This window comes from Solenopsis invicta, chromosome 6 (assembly GCF_016802725.1).
Source record: "Solenopsis invicta isolate M01_SB chromosome 6, UNIL_Sinv_3.0, whole genome shotgun sequence".
NCBI lineage: Eukaryota > Metazoa > Arthropoda > Insecta > Hymenoptera > Formicidae > Solenopsis > Solenopsis invicta.
Genome location: NC_052669.1, coordinates 2,359,800 through 2,386,531, shown reverse-complemented (window position 1 = coordinate 2,386,531; position 26,732 = coordinate 2,359,800). Strand labels below are relative to the sequence as shown.

General features: G+C 30.4%; 2 protein-coding genes and 1 long non-coding RNA gene across 3 annotated transcripts in view; 1 reads left to right on the top strand and 2 right to left on the bottom strand.

Moving 5' to 3' along the window:
- Positions 1–94: 94 nt before the first annotated feature.
- LOC105193877 (prefoldin subunit 5) lies at positions 95–2,047 on the bottom strand. The gene is made up of 2 exons (XM_011158536.3): positions 1,272–2,047; positions 95–681 (listed from the first exon to the last, which is right to left on the bottom strand). The coding sequence occupies exons 1-2, from the start codon at positions 1,483–1,485 to the stop codon at positions 404–406; spliced, it is 492 nt and encodes a 163-aa protein (XP_011156838.1). The 5' UTR covers positions 1,486–2,047; the 3' UTR covers positions 95–403.
- Positions 2,048–2,150: 103 nt separating this feature from the next.
- On the top strand, positions 2,151–11,673 carry LOC113003021. Its single transcript, XR_003268230.2, has 3 exons — positions 2,151–2,734; positions 4,196–5,281; positions 5,775–11,673. It is a non-coding gene; the product is annotated as an uncharacterized LOC113003021 (long non-coding RNA).
- An 11,755-nt stretch (positions 11,674–23,428) lies between these two features.
- LOC105193922 (tachykinin-like peptides receptor 86C) overlaps positions 23,429–26,732 on the bottom strand; it is a 54,845-nt gene continuing 51,541 nt past the window's right edge. Inside the window, exon 8 of the mRNA XM_026130649.1 lies at positions 23,429–23,936. Within this exon, the coding sequence (XP_025986434.1) occupies positions 23,809–23,936 (128 nt within the window). The 3' untranslated portion in view covers positions 23,429–23,808. The remainder of the gene's footprint in view (positions 23,937–26,732) is intronic.

Sequence of the window (26,732 nt, the reverse complement as noted above, 5' to 3'; positions counted from 1 at the left end):
ACATAGACATTTAGCAAATTAAAAAATAGTTTATTAATAAATTACTACTTCGATCTTATGTAAAAGTAACTGTTATAGTTATAAGAAAAAATGCTTAGTGAGGAACATGTTTTAATTTACTAACAAGTATATATATATAAACATGTATTTCTGTACAAAAATCTATTGTGTATTGATTTATCAAATAGACGAAGTTGAATAAATGAAATGCGACAGGGTGATATCACAAAATGTGCACGCCTTGATTATACTTAATAAAACCATCTTATTGCTATTACATAGAATCAGATTCATTCGTATGTAGTATCTCAAAGCTACTAAATTTACTCAAGATTTACAAATAAATGCAAACAATAACGAATTATTCATGACAAAATGTGAAATAAAATTATTAATTTGAAATTTATTGCTTCCCACGTGCATCCCAGGCAGAAGATTGAATTCTAGTCTCTATTAAATCCATCGTCGCTTCTCTCAGTTTGGTCCTTTCAATTCCAACCTGCTGAATCTTTTCCATTTGTTCGGTAACATACTCTACTTTCCTTTTGAAGTAGTCTTTTGCATCCACAATATTCTTTTCCGCGTAATAGCCAGTACCAATGTCAACAATCACATTATTCGAGTCTATTAGTTTCCCAGTCACGTACATAGAACCTGTCAGAGGTACTAATATTTCGTTACCTGTAATACAAAACATAATATACAATTAATATAATTTATTATGATTCAGATATTGCTGCGTTCAAGCATTTATTTCTTTTATACAAAGTTATCGAAACTTACAAGATTCACAAATTGAAAAAAAATTTGTAATTGCAAACAATTAAAATTAAATTCATCTGAAAATAGTCACCTAATTTTTTCGATCACCCGTTTTATTTATTCAAGATCACTGTGTACACAAATATATACTCAATATTTTTTTAAGTAGAAATACAATCTTTTTTTAAATTTTCTTAAAAAAAATGAAAAAAGAATTATAGATTCTTGATCAGAAACGAAAACTGTGCTGGACTTCAGCTTCTCGCTGTGTGTATAAAAAAGATCCTAGATAATTACTACTCCTGGGTTAAAAAAAAAATAGAAATCAAATTAATAACCTCAAATTAAGCAGAGAATTGTCTCTAATTATATTATTCTGTTGTCAGAGTCGTATATTCAAGCTTGCAGTAATATTTATTCTGGTAACGTATCCTAACCTCAACAAGCACCGTCATCGAGAAGCTGTAAATCTTTGAGAATCTTTTGGAAAATGAAATTTATCAACTCACCCTCGGAGTCTGGCGTAATCTTTTCAAGACAAGAGCCCGATTCCTGAAATCTGCTCTGCGCGATCTTCAACGTGTGCAACGAGTCCTGAAACACGCCGAGCTCCTGGTCCAGTTGCTGCTTGAACATCGTCAGCTGCTGGAGGTTCAAGTTTGGCAGGTTCGCCAGACTGATCACCTGCGATTGCGGCGACTTCACGGAGGTCTCTTGCGACATCCTGGTACGTGGAATTGCTTCCCGACGAGACGAGTTGTTCACGAAATTATATCTCGCCGCGACCCTCCGACCGAATCGCGATCAAGCTCGCCGATATCGCCAAACACGGACAACGGTAGCGCGCATCCGCGTCCACTCGTAGATTTTAACTTGTCGAAACGCACGCTAAGCGGCACCACGGTACAAACGTGACGAGCCCGTCATCTTGAAGACAACTAACAACTAAGATCCTCCTCCCGACGATTCGTCTTGATTCAAACTTGACACGAACGCGCGATCCTTCGTTTTCGGAACTCTCGAAACCCTTCTGGTGTTCACGCGCGTCGGAAACTCGGGATATCAGGCAACGGAGAAGATGCGAAATACGATCGAACGCGACACGACTTCGCACCATGCATCCGACACGACGGATGCCGGCACGAATGCCCGACACTTCACTTTTGGCACTTCACGACACTTTCGGAATAATCGCTCGCGTTAAAATCTCATACGGAATGACGAGGATACGAGTTAAAATGTGCCACGACACGCCGCGATCTTCCGCCGTCCTCCCTAACCGACCGACTGCTGGCGTACTGCGTAGCGGCGGCGGTAACGGCGCAGCGGCGCGCAGGTGCCAGTCACGTGAGTCATACGTCACGCCGCTACGCAGTGCGCCAGCAGTCGGTCGGTTAGGGAGCACGCGGAAGGTCGCGGTGCGTCGCAGCGCGTTTCAACTCGTATCCTCGTCATCCCGTACGATTGTTTGATGCGAGCGAGTGTCTCGAGAGTGTCGTGGACTGCCGAACGTGAAGTGTCGACGCTCGCATCGACAGCCGTCGTGTCGAATGCATGGTGCGAAGTCACGTCGCGTTCAATCGCGTTTCACAGCTTCTCCGTTGCCTCTTATTCCGAGTTTCCGACACGCGCGTGAGCACCAGGAGGGTTTCGAGAGTTCCGAAAACGAAGACTCGTGCGTTCGTAGTAAGTATGAATCAAGACGAATCGTCGTGAGGAGAATCTTGGATTTTCCGTGTCACTCGGACGACAATGGACGGTCGGTCGGGACGACGCGAAGTTAATTGCGTCGCGCGTTCAATCGTGTCTTCTCCGTTGTCCCCGTATCCCGTATCTCGAGTTTTCGACGGGCGTGAGTACCGGGGATACCGAAAACGAACCAAGCGTCGTGCGGATCTTGAATCTTCGAAAGCCGTGGGCGCCGTGGCTGAAACTACGAGACGGAGCTGGACGGAACGACCAACGGCGAACAGTGAGTCAATTCATTTGTATCTATTGTTTATTCGCCTTCAAATTACAGTATTTGCGTCTCGTCCTGATTGCGCTCGTATAAATTGCGACTCAATGAATCTCGCGTAAACCGTTAGGATGGGAAAAATTTAAAGTTCTTGTACGCGCGCTTGGCATTCATTCCTTCGCCAGGTATGCCAACATTCGCGATTGACGTGCTTTCCGAGGTATTGACCGACTGTGTGTATGTACATTGGCATCGTAGTATATGATCACGTTGTAGAGATGGCGTATAGCGTCTCGAAAAATCGTATCGTTACTTCCGTAGTATTAATTTACTATACATATTATCTACATATATAGAATACTGCAAGTTCTGAATTTTTAAAACTAAATTTTTTTTTACAAATAAAATAAATTTAAATTTACGCTCGATCAATCGCATCGAGGAATTTGCCATGCGGGGACCGGAAATGAGCATTTGAAGCGCGAGCGAAATTACGATCGCGAGTGATGATATCTTCGAGCGCAGGCATGTCGTGTAAGTAATCTTTGCGAGGGGATAACCAATTAATGTAATTATGTACTTAATGCAACAATATCTCCGAAATTATTAGGAAATTCTCATGTAAACATCTTGCTATCAGATGTAATCATAAAATCATTTTAAATCTTTGTGTAAGCATTTGAAATTATATATAATAGCGTAAGTTTTTGGTTTTTGTAATCATTTTTCTATGCTTTCTCAGAAAAAAGGTCATTAAAAAGTTTTATAAAATTAATTAGCAATAATCTATACTAGTGGTTCCTTTGAATTTTTGTTTCGACAAATGTGTTGCAAAACGTTAAGGCGGGTGATCGGTTTGGTAACGAGGCGGAGTGTATCGTCAAATTAACTTGGTATGTTTTGTTTTAAATTTTCCTTACTTACATTATTTACATTATTTGTCATATAATAAAAAACAAAATTATTAACTAGAAAAATGATATTAAACATAAAATGAATTAAATCTAAAATTAAAATTATTTATCTTTTTTTTATTTTTTAAGCTTTTTTTGTTTTTTTTTAAATTATTAGTTTTAAGATTTTGTGTGTGTGTGTGTGTGTGTGTGTGTGTGTGTGTGTGTGTAAACGAAATTGAAACTAACATATTTTTTAAGCAATAAATTTTATTTTTACATCCAATTTCTTTATTATACATATATTATCCCGCTAACTTAATCTTTCGTTAGCGAAACATAAAAAAAAAACTAACAGAGCAACAAATAGGTAACAAATAAAAAAAAATAGCTTTAATTAATTCTGCTCACTTCGTTCTGCTCACTTCGCTAACTTATAAGACGTCGTTTTCCACTACTCCGACTAAGCAGGAAGTGGTATATCAATTTTCGGTGAAACAATCGAAGAAACACCATTGCGAAACGATGGTGCTCTTTGCAGTGATGGTCCTTGCTACAATACAATAGATATCGTATGTTATAGATATTTCTCGAGATGGAAAACGATGAGAAGAGGACATCACTCACGTCGCCGACTTATAATAAAATAAACGAACCGCAGCCGGTTCGTCGTGTCGCGCGAATTTTTTCCGGGAGTGTCGTTTAAGTATTGGACTAATGAACTTTAAATAACTCCCATTCGATAGAATCCTAATTCGAGGGCCAGGAATCGTACCCCCGCTGCTTGGCAGTGAATATTCTTACTGGGGCGTTGCGTATGGTGGGTGTGCGCGCCGCATCGCGACGTTTCATGCCGAGTGCCCGTGCACGAGGTAATGCCGGGCCGCATGTACGACATGTTCGTGTGCATGTTGCGCGGCTGTCTGGTTGTGTGAGTTTACACGCTCTGTCTCCGGCGATCGGTTCGGTCCTCAGCGGTTAGAGTTCGGATTGGTTGCCTTGGGTTCGCGCGTTTCTCTTGCTCTCGTCCACCATCCTAAGGCTTTCTTAGATTCTTGATACTCTTTTTGGATTCTTTGGATCTGGGGTTCGAGCTGGGTGAATGACGTTTAATCTGACTTGGTCAGAACTTGGCCTTGTAGGTTAAGCTTGTGACGAGAGGCTGGCTCTCATTTCCTGATTCGTCTAAAATGCTAGACGTCGGCAATGAGTACCTTCTTCTCTCGTCCTGCCGGAGTGTCTTGTCGACGCCGCTTGGATATAAGATCCAGTGGGACTGATTAAGGTGATCCGTTGGCTGGGCGTATGAACGAGTCAATTTTAGACATGATTTTTGTGAGACCAGAGGCGTCGGATTCAATGCTATTGATTTCGTCTTCTTCCGCGTAGGACTTACCCTTGTTCGGGGGTGGGTACGCGTGCGTTCTACTCGTCGACTCGGGGTGCTGAATCCACGGGAATCCCTCTGAATGGAAACTCATATCATGGGTTTTATAAACCCGAAGTATCGTGCAAAAAACTTTATAAATAATTAGTCCACGCGCGCAAATTTAGTATATTTTTCGCGAGTGTTCCGCGTGTGCAACAAGTGGAAGAGGACAACCTGTAGGACACTGAGAGGAGGAGGAGGCCTGGGAGAGGTATCGGGCTCCAGCGGAGCAACCTTGGGGTAAATATAATTTTTTATTTATATGAATTTAATAATTTTTTTCTTTTTCTTTTAATGTTATCGTTATAAATTAAAAAAAAGCTACTTAAAGAAAATTTATATAAAATTTTATATACTCTTACAGAAGAAAAATATTTTAATTGATGAAATCGTTTCTTTAACATGATTTTTTTAAGTTAAAATGAAAATACTTTTGCGGAAAATAAAAATTTATTTGATGTTCAGAAATGACGTTATTAGCCTTTTTAAAAGTAAATAAATTATTTGTTTATAGTATTTGTTTAATTTAAACAAATAACTATTTAATCAAAAAAATGTGTTCAAGTCAAAGAAAGTTTCTTTAACTATATAGCAGTGCAAAAATTTCTTTGAGTCAAATAAATATTTTTTAACTCAAAGAAACCCTTCTTTGGGTGGGTAAGAATTAATTTTTGAAATACTGATTATTACGAGCGCAATTTTAATTTTTAAATCTTATGTTTGTGTGTTACAGTATCATCGTAGCTTCGTGGCTGAGTAACTCCGCTCGTTGCGCATCGGTCGGTGAGTCAGAAATCAATGTTCTTATATTTCAATGCTTTAAATGTCTTGCGCAGGATCAAAGCATAATATTTTTGTGAGTGGAATTAAAGGAAAACTACACTATTAGCTCTTTAGTACGCATAGTTAAAATACGCGATTTCTGCGATGATAGCACGAAGTTAGCGCAGCGAGAGAACCAATCGACATCGCGGGAAAGCAACTACAATAACTTTGACATATTTTTTACATGCCTTTTTTTAGAAAGGACTAGCACGTAGCGCGCGCATTAGCCGTAGGCCGGGATTCATAGTCGATTCATTATTTAAAACCGTCCTAAGTACCATCCGCCGGGAATTCGTGCGTTATAGGAAAAAAGCCGGCCTGGCCGCTTTCAGGTTTCTCTCTAATTAAACCGAGATTACGCTATATTAATAGAAAGGGACATTACCCTTGCATGGTAACTTGCGTTTTAAATAATATTGAGTATGGTTTATTATTGGATATCTTTATCAGGTAATTTTTATCAGGTACAATAGTAAATTTCAAAATTATGTCTACACAAATTATTTACGTATTGTTTATACAAATTTTTTTTATGTAGATAATTCAAGTAATGCAAATTATTATAAATTGGGTAGTATAATGTGGAATACAGTAATTAAATTATAGAGCAATATATTTGATTTTAGTATTGATAAAATAAAAATACATAATAGTAAAAATAAAAAAGGGAATAAAATTTTTACTATTGATAAAATCTGAATGTTTTATAAACCATAGGTTGTTGTTAGATGCCATGTAAAACATAGATTGCATAGTTTACAGTTTATATAATAACACACTATCGAAAATTTTTAAAGGTGTTGCCTAAATTTTTTAACTAAAAAGTGGAATATTTCATAAAATAAAAATTGCGAAATATGTTTGTAACATTACTGAAATCACTGTGAAATAGCAAAATATCTGTGATTTTTGTACTTGAAATCTTGTTGGAAAATTGCTGAAACGTTTATTAAAAAAATTTACAACCTTTCTGAAATATTGCTGAAATTAAGGTTGCACGTTTACATTGTTATGATTCCTTGTTCTACTTAGACATGTATATATTATAATAGTATGTTAAATAACAAACAGCATTTGCCATAATGCTTCAATTTTTTTTTTAATTAAAAGTTTATTTTGAGTTTTTAAGAAAAGTTACTTTAATAATTATTATTGAAACCATTTTGATGTTATTTTATTGTTATGTTGTTTTTGTTTAAACATGTTTTGTTTAAAATGTGTATTTTTAAATTTACTGTATGTAATTGATTTTAGAAACCTTTCTGTTGCAACATTTAACATCACAAAGTTTTAGAAACATTTCTGTTATAATATTTCCAATGACATTTTATGGAGTTTTCTCAGAATTGTTCACATGAAATATGAAGTGTTAAAATCTTTCTGAAAACTTTTGCAATAATTGATGCTAGGGTTATATACATGTAATGTAGATTAATTCTATTTGACGCGTAATTATGCTCAACTTTGATCTCCATTGCAAATAATTTATATTATGAAATTATTGTATCCTTTTATTTGAAAATTTTGAAAGCAAGATGTGTCGCGTGAAATCTTCTTATTTAAACAATATTTCAAATAGAGAAATCGATAGACCCTGTTTTTTGTCCTGTTATACATTTCCTCTGATCACAATAAATAGACTATCCGTCTTTCTTCTTAGAAACGTCATAATTAAATAAATTTGTATGATTAATCCATAGTTATTTTTAACTACAAATTTCCACGGTTGAAGTTAAATATATTTACTATTTTATCTCATTCTTGTGAAACCTCTGGATTTCAAACTCAACAAGTAATTAAAAGTTCATTTAAATTTTCTCATTTTATGCTTTAAACTTTTTTTCTAGGTAAAAATAATTATCTGTAAATGAGAAAAATCTTAAGCGTACGAGTTCAGGAATTAAACGCTTTTATAATTATATACGTATACCAATAAAACTTTTATAATTATATACGTATACCAATAAAACTTTATAAAATTTAAGCTATAAAATAATATAACATAGAAAAAAAAGATTTGTTAAAATAAGAATATCATTGATTCAGCAGATCTATAATTCTAATGTACAGACAGTTTTTTGTATTAAATAGTAAAGTTTTAAAGCTGAATAAAATTAGTGATTATATTGGTTTTAATAGCACAGCAAAATTGTTAATACAACAATTTTTTGCGAATATATTGGTTAAAATTTTTAATGAAACATATTAAGTTAAGATGGTATATAGTTTTACTACTGTAAGAAAACTTGTCTCATTAGCAATTTTCATTGTAGCAAAAAGAATTTGTTGCATTGATAACTCATTCATTAATTGCTTTCATTAAGTGCTTTAAGAATTGCGTAATTTCTTTGTCGAACTTTCAAGTTGAATTCGTGCAGCAAACTTTGCTGAATCATCTAATCTATTTTCTTTCATGTATAATTTGTAATGACATAACCAATTGATTTATGTGGCAGATGATAAGCAAAGTTAAATTGCAAATATGAATTGATTCAGTTGCAAATTTTTATGAATTATTATACGCAAGGATTTGCAACTTTAATAAAAGAAATAAAAATATTTTAAAAGTACATTTTGGAATTTATTCGTGACGATGTATGTTGCGAGTATTCTATTTTGAATAAATTTTCCAAGAAAATACTTCAAAGGTCTTTTATACTTTTTTAATCTATTAAAAAATTAAAAAAATTTAAATTGCATGGCTGTTGTGTATATTAAATCTTTTTGTTTCGTTTTCTTCAATTGTCGCATTTATTGATTTAGATATGGAGAAGGGCAAAAACAGTGAAGAATTATCCGCATGCAATCAAATTGAGGGTGTCCATTAAGATTGACATCGGGGATGAATAAAATATAATTATATATGCACATCAATGCAGAATAATTTTCCGTTTGTGCAATTACAAAAGAAAGGAAGCGTACAAATTGATGCATTAGTTGCAGCAAAGCTGAATTTATAATTGTAATAATTTTTTATATGTATTAATGCTTTAGTCTTTAAAACATAATTATTTAAAATCGATATTTGTGTCTAAATATCTTTTCTTTGTAATTATAATTATCTTGACATCTCTTGTACGGTATTTTGCGAGCAACTGTTGTCGCGTGTTTTAACAGTTTGCGTGAAAATGGATTGATAGTACGTAAGTTGATTATTAATATAACGATTAATAAGCGAAAAAATGATTTTATCAAATTTAAAAAAAAGTTTGATAATTATCAAAAAGGAAAGACATTTATCACACGCTCATGTGTGTGTGCGTGTGCGCGCAGTATGTTTGTGGTATTCCAATAACTCTAAATTAAATTCATGTTCTGTTGCAAATAAATAACGCTAATAGCGTATCTTTAATTGCATTTAACAGCTATTTTGAGTTTTATATTTTTTCTTTTACAAAAATATTCTTTTTTTTATTGTTTATATGCATATTTTTAATTCTATATTTATTATATTTATTTATTATACCACAAAGTATTTGTAATTGATACTAAAGATACAATGGAAAAATCTTCGACTTAAAATAAAATTATGATGAATAAGGTCACGCTATAGTAGAGCCCAAAATGTAATTGTAGATATATCTGTTTCATAATATATTCTGCATACTGATGAATTTAAAATACGTAATAGTATGTGTACGAAATAATATTATAATCGTGAAATGACAATTGTTAATTGCATTTGTTGCATATGTATGCAAAATTGTTTTTGTAATGCAACGCTTTAATGTATCATACGCTTTGTGTGTTAAGCCCACTCAACATAGTTTATAGCTTCTCATTAGTTTGACATGCTTGGTACAAGCTTTATTTTCCCCTCACGTAGTAATAGTAATGAACGTCAGAAGTTTCGGGATCTTTCGATGCAATAAAGATAGTATTACATGACATATTTTGAGTATAAAATGGCAGTTATTTTCATGACTTAATAACATGGAAGAATGTATATATTCAAATTTAACACTAAACTATATACTGCTTTATCTATTTTGCAATCTGCATTTTACTTTTCGTTTTAACTTTTCCATGTAACGAAACACAAATTCACACAAAAAAGTTGAATGCAAAATGAATTGCTGCAAGGGCCGATTCGAGGAAAAGGTAAAGCATTAAATTAAAGTCTTCATAAAACCTTCAATTGGAGTAGAGGTTGCTTATTTACTTATATATATTTATTTGGGAGATATTTGTAACGAAATGTACCCATATAACCGATTTAATTAATTATTCCCTTTTATATTAATATTTTAGTATTTAATAGCAATTATATTTAAATTATTTATTTATATAAAAACGTAAGCATTTAACGATCAATAAAATAAAATCTTCACAATTGTCGTGTACTTTCAAGATTCTCAACAATAAAAATAGGTATAAAGCAGGTACTATACAGAATAAAAGCATTTTACGTACATATAGAAAGCATCCCAACATCGAACATGACTAAAGTGAGTATCGAATTTTTAAAATTCCTGCATAAAGAATCAGTGATGCATCGGCATAAATTTATGCATGAAGAAGCTACTCAATCTAAAGCTAAATCGATCTATAATTTGCGTCAAATTTTAGGAATTTTATTGTACTTATAATTTTATTTGGCATGTCATGTATTTTGAGATATAATTTATGTATATTTATTTTATACACGGGGGTGTATTTTAATTCTTTAAATATTTTTCTTTTATATTGCACAATATGCAAAATTATAAAAAAATTTCTGTGCTATAAGATGTGATTTAATGAATTAGAAATTATTAAAATGCATAACTTTTAAACTATTATAACGCTCAAAAAAATCATACTATTTGTAAACAGCAGTTAGACCGCTGTCATGTTTCTGTTAATTTTAAAAATTTCTTATAATAAAAAATGTATATTTTCAATTATTCTGAATATTTGTAAACAGGGGAGGCGGAGAAAGATGTTTTAATATGAGGATTAACAAAAATTCACATTTGCAAAGTGTTTCTAAAGTTTATAAAACTTTATCCGTTATATTTTAGAAGCAGTTCAAAATAAAAAAAAACCACGAAATATATGCTTTATCATTTCGCGGGACTATTTTTTTAAGGGGTTTATGGAGATTGTTTCTTTTTAAGGGATATTTTAGGGGTACCCCATCTTAAATATTTCAAATGGAAATCTCCATATTATAATATATTATTTAAAAGAGTATAAAAAAAGAAATTTTTTAGCACAAAACGGAAGTTGATACGTTGACTCGTCCAAGAATTATTTAGGGTCAAAGACCGAAAAAGACCAATTAAAAAAAAAAAACGTTAGATATTCCTATTTGAAAAATTTTTTAAATCTTAAAAGATTCTAAGAAAGAGAGTTGAATTATAAAAATTTTTCTAACATTAAAATATAACATCATACCAGTAAACAGGACGTAGATAAAGAACAGTTACTGTACATGTCCAATTCTTTGAAAAAGTAGGAAAGGGTAAACCCCTTTGGGTCCCTGTGAAACCTCTACAATTTTTCAACCATTTTATATTACACGTTCCCTACAAATGGGACCACTGCAGTGTTTGCTGGAGAAAAATGGCTTACAAAAATATCATGAGTTTAGAGCTCCTCTTGCAAATGTCAAGGATGTTATTGATAAGTAAAGTTTTTATAGAAGTCTGTAAGACCGGCATTACAGTTTAAGAATTAAGTTTTGTCACCAAATTTATCATGTAATAAAGAATTATTTCTTCTATTAATTATTTAGTTTATCAATCTTTACTAATAGTAGTTGATATATTTAAATGTCACGTGACATTTTTTAATGTCACGTTGTCTAATATAACCAATTAAAATAAAAGTTGTTACAAAGTTAAAGTATATATAAAGGTCTTTATAAGTATTATTATATATGAATATTACATATTATTTTACTATTATAATGATATTTATTGTATAATTATTTTATTATATTAGTTTATTATATTAGTTTTTGTTTTAAGTATTATTTAATTTTTTTCTGCATAATATAAAAGCATTTTAATAATAATAAATTGTTACTTATTAATAAACCAATTTTTAATAAATTTTTGCTGTAAAATGGTGACACGCAGCGACTTTTCCCAATATTAATTAATTTTTAATTAATTTGTTAATAAAGTAAGTAGAAGCAGAGATTGGGAGATGTAAATATAGGTTTATATAACATTATCCTCGTTTTTATTAATTATTATATTCGATGTTATTAAATTTTGTTGTAAGATATGGATGTTATTTGGAATTATCATTTTACGTAATATAAATGCATTTACAGATATTATAATGTATTATTAATTTTAACATTTAATTTAATTAGTCTGTACTTAGCAAAGGAAAACAAGTTATGAATTGAACTAAAAAATGCATAAACATGAATTTTCTTCACAGGGGAATTTTTTAATATTTTGTGAAGAAATATTGTAATTACGGTATTAACTGTATATGCTTTAATATTTAAATTTATGTTTAAAGCATGAATCTCAAGGAACCATGTTAGATGTGCTTTTTATCACGAAACACTACTGTATATCTCTTGAATATCTACCATTCAAATTTTACAAGTATTTGCAAAGTTAAGTGCATTTCCTATAAAAATATTAGGCAGCAGCAACTCTTTATTTATTGAGACTCTTGGGACTGAGTTGAAGAAGTTTTCATAGAAACAATATCACTTTGCCAATCCCGTAGGAATTAAAAGTATCCATACGGAGAAAATAAGAAACGTAACCTAATCATTTTTAATTTTCTTTAATTCTTTTAAATAGAATGAAAGAGAATAAAGTAGAATGAAGTAGAATTACGGTTGCACTTTCATGCAACCGTAAGGGTTATACAATTAATTTTAGTTAAGTTTTGCTTATTTAAATTGCTAAGTTACTTTGTTAAGATTTTGATGAGAGCATCATAAAATTTTAACGCAGCATTAGAAACATTTCTCTAATATATATTTCTATATAATTATTTATAGTATTTTTTTCTTTGAATAGCTTGTATTACAAAAAATATTAAATTAGATTCAGCAAAATTGTTACGCGACTTCAACATTTATATCTAAAAAAATTTGATAATTCAATAAAGAAATAATGTCTGAATGCGATGAATTGCTAAAGAAACTTTTGTACAATAAAATTGCCAACGTAACAAATTTTTTTTTAATAGAAAAATAATTTGCACCATTTCAGCAAGCATGTTTTGTTAAAAGTTGTAATTCTTATATATTTGATTGATTTTTACAGTAAGTTTTGTTTTGCTGTATAAACAAATGTGCTGTGCTATTATAATGGATATAATTAATTATACAATATAAACAATATCTTAATATGATCGGAAAGTGCATCCGCACATTTAAATAACGAGAACGGCTATATTGATCAAAAGTAGGTTTTAAACCTCAATAATTTTCTAGGTGAACTTACACTTGCAAGATTCTCCAAATTGTTTGCCGCATACTTGCCGGATTTAACACACAACTCTTAAGAAGAACTCAGAAATGTAATATCATGAAAATTAAATTGTTTATCAATTTAATAACGTTTGATGCTTTCTAGCATCTCTACTATTTCCCTCCCCCCTTATCCCGAAAGCTGTAAAGAATTTATTGCGAAAAATATTGCCTCGGCCAGGGTTTGAACCTAGATTCCCTAATATTACGTCGGGATGTCTTAGCCAGATTGACCACTGAAGCACTTAGCAATATTAATCGCAATAATCGATGATGTGAGCGTCAATTTCAGCCAACGCGTAGGTACAATATAAACGATATTCTAATATTGGAAGTGTATGCACACATTTAAATAACGAGAACGGTTATTTCGTTCGAAAGAAGATCTTAGAGCTCAATAATTTTTTAGGCGAGTTTAAAGGCATTTACAAGATCCCCGAAACTGCGCGCCGCATATGCTGATTAATTTAATAATTTTTGATGCTTATTAACATTAAGTAATGTTTGTAAATTTACCTAGAAAATTATTGAGTTGTAAAATCTGGTTTTGAACCGTTTTCGTTATTTAAATGTATGATAATTATAATTGCTAATTTTATTCAGCTGTAAAATTTAGCATAGACTACTTGTCCGCATATTACGGCTATAAACCTTTTGGAGTGTAGTTTTTAATTGTTTTATTAAATCATTCTTTGTGGTGTTATGATGAGCAAAATGTAATAGATTAGAATATCAATTAGCATGCACAAAATTATCGACGTTGCATTTAAATGAGCTACGCATTTAGATTGTTAATTAATCCAACGATTTAACATAGATATATGTTAGACAGATTTATTGTAATGAACTATCACGCTTTGAAAGTGTTAATGCATGAACGGTGTAACCCTTTGGCGCTTTTGTCCAACGGCTTAAATAAGGAATAAATTTAATTAATCCATTTTTATTTTTGACAAAGCGACGGAGCCGTTATTTTGGAAATAAAGGCTATAGGAATCTGTAATTAAATTAATCGCAACTCGAGTTTTTTATCTTTTTTATTCATTTTTTATTAGCCATAATTATTAGTTGAATAGTTCATTTGCTACAGAAAACACTTACACTTTCAAATTTTTGCATAAAGTATGAAGATTTAAAAGCCATTTTTAGCGAACATTTTTGAACGCTGAATTTAAAAGTTACGTCCTTGAGTTGTATTTAATGAATAGTAATTAAGCTTCTATTTTCTCTTATCTTCTTAAATTATTATTATTTCCTTTAACTGAAATTGTTTTCTATCAGATTGTAAATTATTATTAAGCTATTTTATTTTCTTTCTGTATTTTAGAATCCGATTAAAAATTATACCTTGTTAAAATACTTTTTGTATATTTTTACGATAATTTGTATAAATCTTTATAATTAGTAATATTAGAACGTGGTTGCAAATAAAATTTGTTATAATAGATACAAAAATATTTTGGGGGGAATATATAAATGATTTTTTTAGTAACGTGTTATTAACTTTGTTTGCGACCTTCTAAAGACAGCAATAAGGTCGGAACAGAAGGGTCCAGGAATGCCAAAGGGATTGCTCCCTTTTGTAATACCATTACGAACACGTTTCGCTGAGACTCTAAAAATATATTAAAGAAATATGTTCAGGATATCATCCGAATCCCGATTGAAGGATGTTTGACTCTTTTTGACTTTATTAGCCGCTGTCCTTTTTTGAATGTCACAATAAAGGTGCAGCATTATTTGATATTTTTTCTCTTTCTTTCTTCTTCTTGTTATTTTGAGTGTATTCTTAGAAAATATCTAAGATACTTCTTCGCGATAAAATATTAAAAATATTGCACGTCTTTTCCATTTATTTTACAATTTAACTTTTATTTAGAGTATTAACTTCTAAATTGTAATGACTTTCGAAGGTGTATTAAAGTTGGTAAATTAGTATGTCAAAAAGTTTGTGTATACAGATATGATAAAAAAAGAGTATATCATATATACTCTCAATACAAGGGAACTTTTGACATCTTGATTCCCCAACTTTAACAACTCGCCATTTAAAAGTTATCATAACATCAACATTTTGGAATTAGAAGTTTCCTCTTTATATATGTCCTCAGGAATTTGCTATTACTCGTTAATGATCCACCACCATATGGCAATGTTGCGCCAGTTGGTGTTTATGGGTTTCTCTCTCGTAATAAAATTGTAAAAGAATCAAATATTGAAAATTGCAACATGATACAACATCTTCCTTAGAACATGATGTATATATTGAAAAATATACTTATGAATTTTAAACAATTTTTTTGTATCTCTACATTTATACATAAAGTGATGTCGATAATAGATTAATTAAAAGTAAAATTGGTAACTTTAGAGAATATTTTTGGGAAAGTTATAACCACAGTTGTAAAAAAAATTAAATCAATTAATTTCGATTCTAGGTTAAAAGATTTGCAATCATATGCATATACACAATGGCTTGTATAAACGCGAAAATCCGACAATTAATATTAGCGCGTCTTGTTAAAGATGAATTTGTGATAATTTTGATCATTGTTAGTCTAATAATTGAGCGCGTTAATATTAATTTTCGGAAAGTTTTGCGTTTACGTAATTAAATTTTGATAAATAAAAAGATTTATACAAACTAGTGTTTAAATCTTTTTATTTATCATAACTACATGAAATTTGAGTTGCTTTATCCGGATCAATTATCCGACCACCTGTGTGTCGAATTTCGACAGAATTCCACTGACACGTTACCTTGCGAAACAGAAATTTGAACTTTAATTAAAAGCCAAATAGGTATCTCCAGAGCTAAAATTCCAATATATAGGTTGTACTGAAAATACGCAACGTGTTTGCCAACAAAATAAAAAAATCCATTTCAATATAAAGAAATGAAAGGCAACTAGACTATTCCGGTTTCTTCTGTAGTCAGTCTTGAATTTCTGACGGAGCATAAAGAATTCCTATAAATATGTACACGTATGCATACATAGAGAGACATTTTAACAATGGAAAAGAATGTATTACAGAATTTTTAGAATTGATATGGTGTGACCTTTCCTTCCAGCATTTCATGCATAAATCATGGCGTAGCTGACGCGCGATTACACCAGCTATTGCATTATAAGCATGTGGTTGCAAGTCTTTGTACCTAGGATCGTAATTAATTGATTTAATTCCTCTTAGTGCTTGTAACATTTTTGAATATGTTCTCTAAAATTATCAATTTCAATTTCAATTAATTAATTAATATAATTTTATGTACAAATGTAGACACACAGAAAAAAAAAAAATATATATATACAATTTTTCAAATTATAGATAAAATGATTATATATATTGATAATATCAAACAACCTAAATAGAAATTTGTTGCATTAAAATTGCTAACAACATAATTGTACGGTGCAGCAAATATCCACTTTATATATGACATCATAATTTAAGCTTATGAATTCACAGATTTATCTCTCTAGCTTTCTATGGTCAACGGATTGTAACGAGTTAGACAAGCTTTATAATATGAAGTAATATTCCAACAGACTCAGTTTGGATAGACTCAGTTGTCTATCCACGAGGTTAGCCTATTAAGTTTGATAATACTAGACGAATTAGTGTATCCCACAGAAGTGCTGCTTTAGGATGCCTGAATAATTCGATATTCATGAAAATAACATTTTTATTATTTAATATTAAAAAATTTGATATTTTTAATAGAAATCTTACACTAATAATATTTTAATAACAGACAAAAGATTTTTAATAATCAAAAAGATAATAGAATAATTAAGAGAGTAAAATAATAATAAGCAATAAATCCAAATGCTAATCTAAAGATATCGCTCTCTTGTCAGTCTTTTTTTGAATGTCAGTAACAGACGTCTTCTCGTCGAATGTTTCATCCCATTCATTCTGGCGCTTGAATCTAACTGAGCGTCATCGTCAGTGCGTTTTGCCGCATTCATCTTCTTCCAGCTTAATAAACCGCACTTTTAACGCAAACGTCGAATTAGCACTTGACAGGAATCTAATTTTACCACAAGTCTCGTGCACAACCTCGCAAAACTACATTAGTCTCTGCTCTGTTTTTCTCGTCCAATATGCGTGTGTGCATGTAGGTACGACCAGCAATAATTTCATTTGTCTGGTTTACCAGTCGGCGTTTCATAAGACCAAGGTTGAAGGTAGATGCGCGCGCAGGTCAGTGATTTATTTGCGAACGGGTGCACGAGATGTGTTGTCCCTTTCATTTGCAAAACTCAGTAGTATGGCCTTTTGGGCCGTGTATTCGCGCCGCATAGTTACGTATCATTAAGATTATGTAGGCGACTTGTATATGTGGCCGTGTATAATGTAGAGCTCTTACTGTAGGTGGACACGTGCTAGTCTTTCTCTTTGTCTTTTCTCTCTCTCTCTCTGCTTCTCCCTCTCCCCCTTCTTACTGTACTCCAAACTTTACTACCCCGTGGACCGGCTAATAGTAAACGTGGTAACATATGTTGACGTAAATTCCCTTAGTAATTCTATAAAATTAACTTGCAAATATAATATATTTAGCATGTACAAAGTTAAAGCGTTAGCTACGGAGGGTAGATTTCTATTAAATGAAATAATTTAGATATTATATTTCGTATTTTTTTTTTGTAACTAATGCGAATATTCTTGCGCCAATAAAAATTAGGGGTATTTTATCTTGTTAATATTAGCTAATGCATTAGCAGCGAGGATTTAAAGAAAAAGTGTAAAGATATTACAATCGTGAAATGCCTGAAATTGCACTTTTATGAAATAAAAGAAAAGTGTAGGTGAAAGTATATTCTGCACATTTTATAAAGGGTTTATATACATAACTAAACGGATTTAACGCGGAAATAATTCGATGTAGGAAACAAATACCTCTCATAGTAAAGCAAGAGATTATACGAGTAGAATGTGTTTTAATTTCACGCTTTTATTTTGGAACAAGTACATTTACTTTTATTTTTTAAAAAGAGATCTTATTTCATGTTACATTTACGGGCCATTTTCTTGTTGCAGAAAGATGTAACATGTATCCAATTAATTTTCTATCAATAATTCTTTGTAAAATACAAAGCACATAGCGGAAACGTGTAAAAAATATGCAAATAGTTTTATTAAAAAGTTTTATGTATAAAATGTTTATATTACAGCCGACTAATTAGCATGGTATATGCACAAGCGTTCAATTAATTAATGTCATGAAATATCTTATATCCGTTAGATAATATCCATTTGTATCACAAAGTAAGTTGCGTCAATGTAATAATTCTTATTAAATGATGAAACTCTATATTTAAAAAACGTTTCATTTTGAACCGATATCACATTACATTTTGTTTTCCTCGCAGTAAATCTTTCGACATCTTACAAACGTGCGTATCACTGCAACCTTAGCCGGGAGAATAGAAGCGCAATAAGAGCTATAATATTTGCTCTTATTGTGGAACGCCAAGTACAAACGTAGGAGTAAACCGTTCAAAGCATCTCATGTGTGTTTCATGTAAGCAGTCTGTATTACGTAGAGCTTTTATGAAAATAAAATACATTACGCTTGAAATGCCATTTAATTTCTTATTTAATTTCTAACTGACTGTTTTCTACTGCCAAGCCTGGCAACGTTGTTACGAATATTTTCTACGGTTAAACTTTTCTCTCGAAAGTAATATTCTTAACGGCGTATGATGTATTGTTTTTGTGTGAATGTTTAAACTGCACATCTAACAATAAGCATATTTTAATCTTGTACACAGTCTAATTGTGCTTAATTTTTCAACAACTGTAACTATAGTATTTTTCTTATACGTTGATGACTGATGCTGTATAATTTAAAAAAATCTAATGAAATGAATGCCAACTGAATCAAAAAAAGCTTACGAAGCAGCATGCTTTAAAGCATTTATTTCCTTTCATGTTTGTCGTTTGTACTTGACTTCGCACAATAGCTAAGGATGCTACCGCTTCTATTCTTCTGAGATTGCCTATTTGAAAGATATCGAGCATGAACATTGTAAACTGCATCGTGATTTAATGTAAAGCAGCGTGCGGTTTTTACGTTTTTTTTTTATATTAAACACAATTTTTATATAAGCCCGGCAGCATTAAACCTAGCACAGGTGCTGGACGTTTTCATTTATTATGCATGTGAGAAACACAGAGAAAGTATGTCATCGAGAAATTAATTTCTTCCATCTAATCTGTACGTATTCTCGGCATGCAATCACAGTTTCGTATCACGTGAATGCTATAATTTTCTATCAGCGACGTACCATTCTTCATGTGGATACACATTCAGAATGATCGTTCAGTTCGATAATTCCGTCGTAGCTTTGGATTGAAAGGAAATAGGAAATATCGACAGTGCCATCGTTCGATATGTTATAGATCAAAAATTGTGTTATACTGTGTTGAGTAAATTTTCAGCATGGAGACTAATTTTTATCTTTAATTTTTACTAATTCCATTATTTGGCAACTGTTATTGTCTAGAAGTTAATTACATATTAATAAAAAAAATAATATTTTAACGTTATATTGTTACAATTTTTAAATCCATCTGCAAGATTTTTGAAAAATAGCGAGTGCTTTTTCTTTATTAAGAAAAAATTAATTTTAAATTCTGGTTAAGAAATTTTGAATGAAAAATATTATTATGTAAAACACACAAGCGCTTTATGTAATCGCTCTTTATAAGAGTAATTGTAATAAAGGCAACTTTTTCACATTAACTTATTACACCGTTTGACAAGTTTAAACTTTTTTCCAGACCACGAATCGGATCAGATTCTTATAGATTATTTGTCGCTGAAAATGAATTCGTAAGTGAAATTGCTTTATCGAGTCACATTTTTAATAAAATTGGATTTAAAAGCGTCAGAAATGACATTTTTTAGTACCTTTGAATTTAAATAAGTAGATAATGTAATATGATAGGGCAATTTATAGATTCGTATTCAGTGATAAAAAAACTTATAAGAATTACCTATCGCGTTGATTACTTCACATGCAAAATGTTCCAGTTACAGATAAAAGAAAGAACGATAATGGTCTACTTACAATTTAAATAATCACGTAACTACCCAATACCATTTTGTAACGCGAGTTATGTGAATAGTTACTTCTGATGTAGAATACTTTTGTCTGTGCACACAAGTCCATTATTCAAATTATTTCACAATTTTGAAGAAAATGATGTCAAAGAGACCATCAACGGTAACGCTTCAAAATTGTCGTTTTTCTTAAAATTATAAAATCACAGTTGTTCAAAAATGGACAACGAATTTGTATTCAACAGATAAAAAGACGTCAAAAATGACTTTTCATATTTGTGTTATAAAAGGTTTGAACATATGTAATTCTTAGATTCTTTTATCGAAAACGCAAATAAAATTGCCCTATCACGTCATATTTTTTAACTATTTTAGTTTAAAAGTATCCAAAAATGCCATTTTCTCGGGACTTTTAAGTTCAATTTTTTCAAAAAATATGATATAATCTTACATGGCTTTTCAGTGACAGAAAATCTATAAGAATCACCTAGTTTGGTTTGTGGTGTAAAATAGTATCGGACAGTGTTAGATTACAGCATATAGCTTGAATATATTAAATAATATATGTATTAAATAATACATACATATATTAAATAATAATTGTAAGCATTTTGTAATTTGTGATCAAGATAAAAAATATGAATAAATAATATCCATGATAAAATTTAGTATTGCACATAATTGTTATACAATAAAAAAAATATGTGATGGTGAATTTTCTATGAAATATATTGCCCTGCAGTTTGCGGGTTTTAAAGAATATATTTTATACTGTATCATAAAAGAGGCAGCCATACGATATAAAAGTCTATGCAGAAGAAACTTGAAAGCAGTCGATTTACAGCTTTCAGAAAATCGCTGTTTTCATAAAGATGCCAAATATGGTTATAGCCCATCATACGGTGGCATGTACAACACAAAGGAAGATGATGTATTATGCTATTCATCTAAAGAAGTAAAACTTCTGTAATAGTATAGGTGCGATTTAAAAGACATTGTGTGGCTTTAGATTTCATTATTTTATTAAAAAATACCTAAGGTAGAAAATTTAGTTTACACTGCTTAATATAATTTTCCTAATTTTATGATTAAGAAGAAAATTAAATATAGTCTCAATTACGTGAATGTGAATCATTGATTCTTCACTGCACACTTGCATCTCTCGCGTGTTTGTATCTCTAAATATGAGAAGCTTAAATCTGATCTATTTTTAAACGGCTAGTTATCATAATGTTTAATACCATCTGTCCGATTATTATGCGATGTTAATACCTAGATTTAATATTTGAATAGTGAATCATCTCTTTCTGTTATCTTAAATACTATCTAAATCTACTTCGTCACGAACTTTGTTTGATATTTTATATATATATATCTTTCAAACAACGAGAATTATAGATCTAAATTATAGGTAGGACTAAATAACAGAACTAAATTTAGTAGGCAAATATATCGAATACAATTAAATTTATGAACCTTAAAATTTTATTGGTTGTATGCATTTGTTTTTATAAAAAAGTTTTAGCATTCTTGAAAAATTATCTTACCTGTATGATATTTAATATAGCTAAACATAAAAATAGCCAGTTGTCTTGGAAACAGCTGCATAATGACATTTACATAGATAATGCACTGGTTTGAAATCGATAAAAAAATAGGTTAAAGAACAAGTTGATATTAATCGAGAAGTAATATCATGCAGAAATTTCGAAGATTCATAATTTAAGTAATTAGAAATAAATGGACAATATTTAACAATAAACACTTGATTTAACAATAACACTTGATTGAAATATACTTGAAATCATTTAATTTATTATTTAATTTATTTAACGTTAGTTTTTTTAAAACTAGTCTTTCATTGTCTCTCTTTTATATACACATATAAATATAATTTATAGTGATTGGTATTGTAATGATGGCTTTATTGTCTTTTTCATTATCTAAAAATATTTATTTATTAAGATGAATTTATGTCTATATGGATTTATATTTTTTTTGTTTTATTTTGGATGGATATTCATATATGTATATCAGATTTGAATAGTAAATTCATATATACCAGTTTATACAGCATTTGGTTTTGAACGTTTGTTAGTAAAAACGATTACAACGTACGTTCAACTCTAAAATAATAGTGGAAACCAGTAAGAAAATCAGGTTTAATTCAATGCGCGATATTTCTTGTCGTGTCATAAATGAATATAGCTAGTGCATTCACTTTTAAAATATGCAGAGCCATTGTTTGTACGTCGGTATTGTGAAAGCAATTCTCGTCGTCAAGTTTTCAAAACGCACATTTTGCATCTCCTTTAATTTACATACGACAAATATGCTACTAATTAATAATTCAAACATTTTCTGTATTTATGTTGAAATGCATTGCGATAATAATTTTATAATAATTGGCAGGTTAAAAAAAATTATAATTAGCATTAGTAATGTATTTTTAGCTAAATTTATTATATTACTTTTTACATAATAACATATAAATACATATAAATATTTTTTATTTTGTTTTCTTGAATTATGTGTAAATAATAATAAATTTATTAAATAAAAATTATTTTATTAGCAAATTAGAAAACTATGCAGTTATGTAAAATGTTCAAACAATATTATTATTTTATTTTTTAATATTATATTTTGATATATTATAGTATGATTCTACGAATGAAAATTTCAAAAATTTATAAGAAGATTTCACGCGCAATAATGAGAATAATAATTTTACGTATAGAACGGTACAATATAAAATAATAATTTTGCAGGAAAAATAATAAGAGGAAGACGGTATACATGTAATATTATTTTACAAATTAATACTGCTTAGAAAACATTTATTAATAAAAATAGATAAATTAAAAACAATTTAATAGTATCTGAAAAATTTATTTAAAATCCATTGCACACATGAATTCAAATGTTAATAAAAATGCTTTTTATAAAATCTTAATTGTGTTTCATCATACTTGAAATTACATATACTATAAATAATACATTATCAAATAATAATATTTGTAAAAAATATTGGAAAAGTAAATTAAAACGGGATTGATTTGTGAGAACAAATTCTGTTTATTTCAGAATATACACAGAATTTTGTTGTAATATAATATTAACAGTTCCAAGAGAGTAAGAGATGTTATCACACGAGACGTATATTTATACAATTACATTATTTAGTACGTTTGAATATACAAATAACATCGAACTTTTTCTGTTTATAATTTTGTCAGTCTCATTTACGAGTAAATAATATCTTTTAAAAGGGAAAGATAGAATGTTATGCTTACTAACTTACTTTTGTTGATAATTTAGCAATTAGAACATTCGATAATTGCTTATAACAAAGTTCGTTGTAAAGCATGAAGATGGTATTATTACGACATCATTTTAGCATTGTTCTCGTAATGTATGATATAATTAAACTAGAATTCAGATTATAGCAACGTCCTCTTTAGTTTGGAGTCCCTCGCACATTGTGCGAGTATTCGTTTTAAAGGTCTGTATTGGACTTTCGGCCACGCTTTGTCGCCATCTGACAGAAGTAGATTTAAAACGACCTGAAAACAAAACAAAATGCAAAATTGAAATATTTGTCACCTATTTGTAGCAGTGTAGACAATTTAGATCACGTTAAAATAAAATCCATATTTTTACAGAATATAAATTTACATTAGAAAATAGTATTATTTAACCCTAGAGTGCTACTCATATTTTTTTACTTTAATACTATTCTGGGTGAAAGATTCACTCACGCACAGAGAAAAATGTAAAGTAATATGCACTAGAACTCTAGTAAATTTTATAGAACTGGCACATCCATGTAGAGACAGGCGCCAACGCATGTAAATTTATTTTACTTTTCTGATAAATGAGCGATCGTAGTGTAGCCATAGTGTAAAGTATTTGTTTACATTTCATAAAGTAAATTTATGTTCCTGTATTAAAGAAATGCACCTCTAAATCTAAATATATATATCATATATTTCGATAGAATTTATTTTATCGACGAGTAATGATGAGAGTTAAAAAACAGTAACAATTATTACATTTTGGCTTTTTCTGAACGTTTAGATTTTTTTATAGTAACTATTACATACTACTGCAGTAAACTTTCTTCCAGCACGGATTTTTGCAATAACTATTACGGATCCTGTATTATAATAACAAATATAGATCAACAGTTAATTTTCTGTAATTTTCAGAACGTGCCGATGAAGCAGAAGGAGTTGCGAGTTTGCTTTACGTGTCAAAAAAATCCGGGTTTAAATCTATTTAGAATGATATAACTATAAATCGGTTTTTAATCAATTTAAAAGCGATTGCCATCTCTCGGAAGGCAAAGGCAAACTACCGAGAGTAGTTCTGCCTAGAAGTCTCTTCTAATAAGCCGTTCGGAACCGGCGTTAAAACTGTAGATCCAATATATCTACAGATATATGCAGAAGAGATTGCCTACGCGCTGACAAACGTATGGCACGCGAAAAAGAAAATTACATACTACTACTGCAGTAAATAATCTTCTAGCGAGGTCCGTTGCCTCCTAGATCGTCAGGAGAGGAAAACGTGGAGAAATTCACGGAATTTATCGATCGATTCGTACTTAAACTCAAGATGATTATTGGAAACATAATACAAGACAAGCGAGAGGTTTTCGGTATAAACACAAAATTGTCAATATAATTTAACATGAAAGTAAGAACTCTTCCAATAATAATGTTAATAAGTACGAAACATTTATTTTCACTATCATAGTCAGAAAAATTATATCAAGATTCATTGAAAATTGTTGAAATAGCTCATTCGCAAGTATTTTTTTATCCAAACAGTTTATTAATTTATAAAAACAAACTCACTGGCAAACAAAATATAAATGTATATTATAAAAAATTATGAGTAAAAAAAAGTTTTATTAACACTGTTTTGGGTAAATATTTACCCACGTGGGTTTAAAATCAAACGTCGTAGTACGGAAAGTGGTACAGAACTGACATTCCCTGTCTGTAATTATAGACATATTAAAGAAGAGAATAGATGGAATTACAAGCTGCTGGATAGGGTTGCGTTTTAATAACAAACATTTGAATTAGCGCCTGGATAAAAATTCACAGTAACACTAGAGTTAAATATAAACTTCTATGTAAATTTATATTTTTTCTTTTTTAAATTTATTATATTTTGCAATCAAAAGAGATACATTTGTAATACTAGAAGAGAGAGAGAAAGAGAGAGAGAAAGAGAGAGAGAAAGAGAGAGAGAGAGAGAGAGAGAGAGAGAGAGAGAAAGAGAGAGAGAAAGAGAGAGAGAGAGAGAGAGAGAGAGAGAGAGAGTAAATTTTCCGACATTCTCATTCGAGCCGTAAATTACGATTGAAATAGGAAATGACAAATTGATGCGCAAATTGGTTCACGCCCGGTTGTTTTGTTTCAATCTTAATTGGAGTTTACAAACATTTTAAAAGAATTTTTTCCGTCTCTATAATATATTCCGTCTCTATAACTATACAGATAAAAATCCTAGAACACTGTTGAATTTATTTTGCGATATGAATTAAAAATTAAAACATGTGTACACAAATAAATTATTGATATATTGTTGTCGTAATTATTAATTAATAAATAATAAATAACGTAATTATTATAAATACATTATTCCGCTTGTGCTATTTTTTTTACTATATTTTATCTAATATTGTAAATATATATACATATATTGCAAGTAATCTATAGTCTTTGTTATCTATCTCATAATATATGATATTTTGGATTAGACTATCAACTAGGATTGCTGCGTCTCTTTAGAAAGCTGAACATATTGTTGCGAGTTTTGTATTCAAGAATTTACACGAAGACAATTTCACATTGAGAATAATAATAGGATTAGATTAAACAATATGTCTGCTAGAGACTGAAATTCTGCGGACAGTTGACATAAAATAAAGCGCGTAGCAGACTTTAAAATACAACGTTATCTGTGAGGTTTTACGATGACATGTTTCAACATACATTTGTCGTATACACTAAATAAAGCACGTAAAATATATACTTACTCGCAAGCAGTGTATAAAAGAAATCTCTTATTATACAATGAAAATTATTTAATCACGAAAAGAGAAAAAGAAAGGAAAGAAAACAAATTATTGTGCAAGTATTGCAATAAATACATTTCGCTTTGTATTTCTGCAAAAAAAAAATTGATAAAGTGTTTCAGCAAATTGATTACTTATTAATTATAATATATAGTAATGATAAAGTAATTAGTTTATTAGAATATTTTATTATTTCTTTTTTCAACGATTATAAAAATGCTTAATTAAAAAAAAAGAATGTAGATGTTAAAGCGTCAGCGTTAAAAAG

Excerpts from the sequence above, each read along its gene's own strand:
- LOC105193877 (XM_011158536.3), bottom strand. The coding sequence starts at position 1,485 with ATGTCGCAAGAGACCTCCGTGAAGTCGCCGCAATCGCAGGTGATCAGT. Across the intron at positions 682-1,271 it reads GATTACGCCAGACTCCGAGG|GTAACGAAATATTAGTACCT; the intron begins GTGAGTTGATAA and ends TTTGTATTACAG.